Source organism: Cyprinodon variegatus, unplaced genomic scaffold, assembly GCF_000732505.1.
Source record: "Cyprinodon variegatus isolate N-32 unplaced genomic scaffold, C_variegatus-1.0 Scaffold236, whole genome shotgun sequence".
Lineage (NCBI taxonomy): Eukaryota > Metazoa > Chordata > Actinopteri > Cyprinodontiformes > Cyprinodontidae > Cyprinodon > Cyprinodon variegatus.
The window spans coordinates 417,876-422,638 of NW_015150689.1; the positions used below are offsets into that span (position 1 = coordinate 417,876).

Below are 4,763 nucleotides of genomic sequence, written 5' to 3' on the forward strand. Positions count from 1 at the left end.
AAATCCTGAAAGTCTGATCCATTTCTCTGCTCTCTGATCTCCAATTTCCAGGAATCATTTGCTTTTCTATTTTACCAAATCATATAAACTATGCATGCATCCCACAAAAAAAATCCATGTTTTTCTTTATTACTTTTCACAGCTTTTGTGCTTCTTCCAACTTTCTTCCTAAACCTCTCTGACATTTGAAATAGTACGTCTACTTCCCTCAGTTTCAGTGTTAATCTTAGTGACAGTGGTGCCTCAGATTATTTATCCACTGATCAGATTAACTTTTTTTTATTTACCCGTCTGTCGATCCATTTCAGTCACCAGTCAGTTCATCTGTGTGTCCCTAACATTTTACTACATAAACCAAGAACTTATGCATGATTGTTTAAAAAAATAGAGAAAGTTTTTTTCTTTTTGGAGGCAAATTGATGGTTAATGCCTTCCAGAAATGACCCAATCGCTCACCCGATGATGAACTTCATTTTCCCCTGGCGAGCGGCGTCCACTAGGGTTGGAACCAGCTGCGGATCCCGAGGGCCAAAGATGCCGTGAGGCCGAATGGCAACTGTGAGGAAGCCCTTCTGCTGGTCGCAAGCCTTCAGCACCAACTGAAACGCAGTAAACAAGTCAACTTTGAAGGAGAATCTATTGAAATATTACAAAGGTTGTAAAAATATAAAGTTAATGAGCAAAATCAAATGATTTTCCCGAGCCTCCTACCTTCTCCTGCTCAATCTTGGTCTGAGTGTAGTAGTCAATGGGTCTCTTGGCGTACGGCAGATCTTCTTTTCCGTTCTTAACGTCTGTGCCCTCGAACACCACGCTGGCACTGCTTGTCAACACCAGTTTCTGGCAGCATAGTGGGGCATCTTTTCACATTTCTCAGTTCTCAAAGAGAAAGTTTGCTAAAGCAAAGTTTTAGTACCTGTACTCCAGCATCGATGCAGGCCTGGATAACCGTCTGGGTGCCCTTAATGTTGACCCTCTCAAACAGCAGCCGGTCGTCGCTTGCAGGAGCCGGAGAGGCGCAGTGGAAAACCAGAGACACGTCCTCCAGAGCAGAAAGCAGAGCCTGGAGGAAATAAAGTGAGATAAAGGCACATTCACAGCTCCTGACTGCTAGCTTTTATAAAACAACTACACTTTTTTATTTAACTGCATCTATGTTGGACATATTAACTACCAAAGAGAATGGAAATATTAAAAAGGACTTTTTGTTTTTTTACATAATATTTCAATATGCATGACTATGAAAACCTTGGCCTGCCTAGACTCTATGTACATCTAATTTATTTCTAGTCTTACTACAGCTGATGTGTGAAGGACATTAAAGATTTGTTAGAGAAGATTAAAAAAAGAGAAAGTTTTTTGCGATTTGGTTTATATTAGAAAAAAAAAGTTCTCAAAGTTTTCAACATCTCATGGCTTAATCCTCCACTGGAAAATGGAAATCATATGGCACAGCTGCAAACATTTTCAGACATGGCCGTCAACCTGAATTTAGAAAATAATCAGTTGACAGAAAAACATATCAAGTCACACATCTGACTTTTAGAAGACATTAATAAGAAGAACAAAGAAGTTGATATGAGGGATAAGAAGAGTGCCAATTTATACCTATATAGACCAGATATGATATCAGCATGAATCATCCACACTTTTATTTTAAAGTGTGGAAAGTTAGAGAGAGTTTGATGAAGTCATTTTACTCAGAGAACAATGGCCCACAACAACAACTATGAGAACAGCTGAACAATTTATTATTGATGGTTAAATAAACTTTAAACAAAAGAGGATGGGAGCCAAGTTTTCTATCGGCATGCTCACAATCAAAATTTTATATGCATAAGATATATTCATTAAGCTTTTGATTTTTTTTGTTTGCTTTTTTCAGCTGGTAATGGACTGATGTCTGATGCCAATATCGGATCAGAACATTAGACAATAAAAAAGGAAAAAAATATCCTCCTCAACAACATTTTTATTATATAAACAACCAACATCACCCCACCTCAAAAACAAGTAGATAGACAAACAGACAGATAGTAGTGATGGTGAGATGAAGCCTCATTAGACACCATTTGAGCTAATTTGCTGCAACGATCCCCACAGTTCATGAAGCTTCATGTGAACATGTCACCACCTACTGGTGGACAGTAGAACTACAGCTTGTAATAAAATTTGTGATTTTTTCCCCCTTTTAAGTTCCTTTGAAATTGTTAATGGTTGTTTGTGTAATAAAATCTTTTCTAAGTTTTTTTTAAGTGTAAAATGTCTTAGAACAATAATTTAAGGTGCACTGTTTTTCTTCCATTTTAGTGAAATAAGCTCAAGCAGACAGTGAAAGTGTTTGTAGAAATTGGGCGATGGTGAGCAAAATGAAAGGCGTTAGTCATTTTTATTCAAACATAATAGTTTTTTTTCCCCCACATTTTTTGGTTTTAATCGGGTTGGAAGTTGTGTTCAACCAATCTTTTGACTAAACCGACCTAATTTGGCAGCGTTTTTACCAAATCTATATTTTTACTAGGGCAAACCAATACAAATTAGTCTCAGCCAAAATAAGTATCATCACAACTTTCAAAAGCCAAAGGCAGGTCTTGAACCATCATCCTCAGGAGAGGGAATCTATGCCTTATTTTTTTTTTTTTTTATTTAACCTTTATTTAACCAGGAAGTCCCTTGAGATTGAAATTTCATTTTCGAGGGAGACCTGGCCAAGACGGCACACCAGTTAAAATACAAACAGAAATACAACATTGACAAAATCTCACATAGAGGAAAAGACAGGTCACATAGGGCAGTTGTGACCTGTGACATGACATTTTAACATGGCCTTAAATTTATTCAATGGGTGTAGATCATTTAAATGGAGCAAGTTTTGCAAATTATTCCAGGACCATGGAGCAAAGTAAGAGAAGGATTTTTTCCCCAGCTCAGTAAAAACCACTGGAACCTTACAAATGAAACCATAAGCGATTAATTGCCCAATGGAGAAAATACAACTTAACACTAGCGTTACAATTGTGTCAGGTTGCTCGCTCAGATTTTGATCATTACATTGTTTATTCTAACCAAAATAGTTTTAACCAACTAGATTGGTTGTTTTTTCCCAACCAATCTATTCTTGGAATCTATCCAAACTCTGTCCAACTGACAGCAACTCTCCAACAAACTCCCACATCATGACTGAATACTGAGGCTGTTTAAATGCCAGATAGGTAGATAGATCAGATATTTAGATAGATTAGATAGATAGATCAGAACAAGTTGACTCAGAAAAGCCTGAAACTATATGCATGCCACACTTTTCAGATTCTTTTCAATGCACATTTTGGACATAAAGCATCATTGATAAAATAGCTTATACTACACAACATGCTAAGCAAGTATTTGTACCTCAAATAAAAACATACAAATGCTTTGTTGTGACGTAAGAGGGTGAAGGATTATTGATGCTCTGCCTCAATCTGTGGAGAAAAGCCGGATATCTGACCTGTTTATCACAGAGGTCCCCCTGATGAAAGGAGACGCCTGGAAGCTCGTAGCTCTGTCTGATGTCAAACACAGAGACAGAATAACCTCTGTCCACCAGCTTCTCCACCAGGTGTCTGCCAAGAAAACCAGAGCCTCCGATCACTGCACACCGCTTACTGCTCTGAGGGAGAGAATAGAAGCCATTATCGACCAAACACACTGAATAAAACTTAAGAGAAGATCTCTGACTCACCGGCCGAATTCTTGTAGCCATAATGAGATGAAACTGACCAACAGGTGGAGAAATTACGACTGTGAGAAGGAAAAAAGTTTGTCTTCCTGTTTTCTTTTTGGATGTTTTTTGTAGCTAACAGCACAGAGACGAAAAACTTTCAAACACGAAGAACACAGTGTTTAACTTTTGCCGTTATTCTACTTAAACCCTGCTCTAATTCAGCGTTTAAGCTACATGGACTGTTTCTATCAGCTGAGACAGTCTTCCTGTGATTGGTCAAGATATCAGCAAGTGTAAAGGCGGTGTTTACGGCCAGCCAATAGATATTAAGATACGTCAAAGAACGCCACAATTTTGACCAATAACAGAACGCGATAGGATTACTTCCGCCTAGTGTATCGGAAGCCACGCCTCTCAGGTTTCATGACATGACGTTTCACCTCAAACCGAGTTTATTCCATTTTTATGAGCACATTATCGTATTTATATTCAAAACAGAGAAGTTTTAATTTATTCAAGGATTGATAAAGGCCTGTACTTATATATTTTTTTAATTTATAAAAGAGTAGAATTGAATATAAATATTGTTAAACTGATGACAATGACAATCAAGCAAATAGGTTCACACATCACTAAAACGTTACATAATAATCAATAAAAAATAGTAACCAAACATCAGCGTAGACTGTAGAGCAAATGGTTTCCTATCTTTTTAGCTTCTGAACACAAAATGGTTCCAGAATGGTCTCATGACCCAACCTTTAGGTTAGAATTAAAAAAAAAAACTTTCTGACTATAGATATAATAGTAATAAATCAGCATCAACAATTTGTATTTGGTTTAGTCCATTTTTAAGCGATGCTTTAATATCTTAAAACACATAAAAATGGTTTATCATCTTCATTTTTATTTGACAGCATATTTCATGACCTGTGACACCATGTGAGGTCATGACCCCAAAATTGGGAATCAATGCTGTAGAGGGGAAAAAACACAGTACTATATATATATATATATATATATATATATATATATATATATATATATATATATATATATA

General features: G+C 36.7%; 1 protein-coding gene across 1 annotated transcript in view; it reads right to left on the reverse strand.

Annotated features, from left to right (window-relative positions):
• Positions 1-3,953, reverse strand: part of nsdhl (NAD(P) dependent steroid dehydrogenase-like) — a 6,767-nt gene extending 2,814 nt beyond the window's left edge. The window contains exons 1-5 of the mRNA XM_015381550.1: positions 3,722-3,953; positions 3,488-3,649; positions 917-1,063; positions 712-840; positions 457-599 (exon numbers count right to left, since the gene is read on the reverse strand). Coding sequence (XP_015237036.1) covers positions 457-599; positions 712-840; positions 917-1,063; positions 3,488-3,649; positions 3,722-3,742 — 602 coding nt within the window. The 5' untranslated portion in view covers positions 3,743-3,953. The remainder of the gene's footprint in view (positions 1-456; positions 600-711; positions 841-916; positions 1,064-3,487; positions 3,650-3,721) is intronic.
• Between the last annotated feature and the right edge of the window lie 810 nt (positions 3,954-4,763).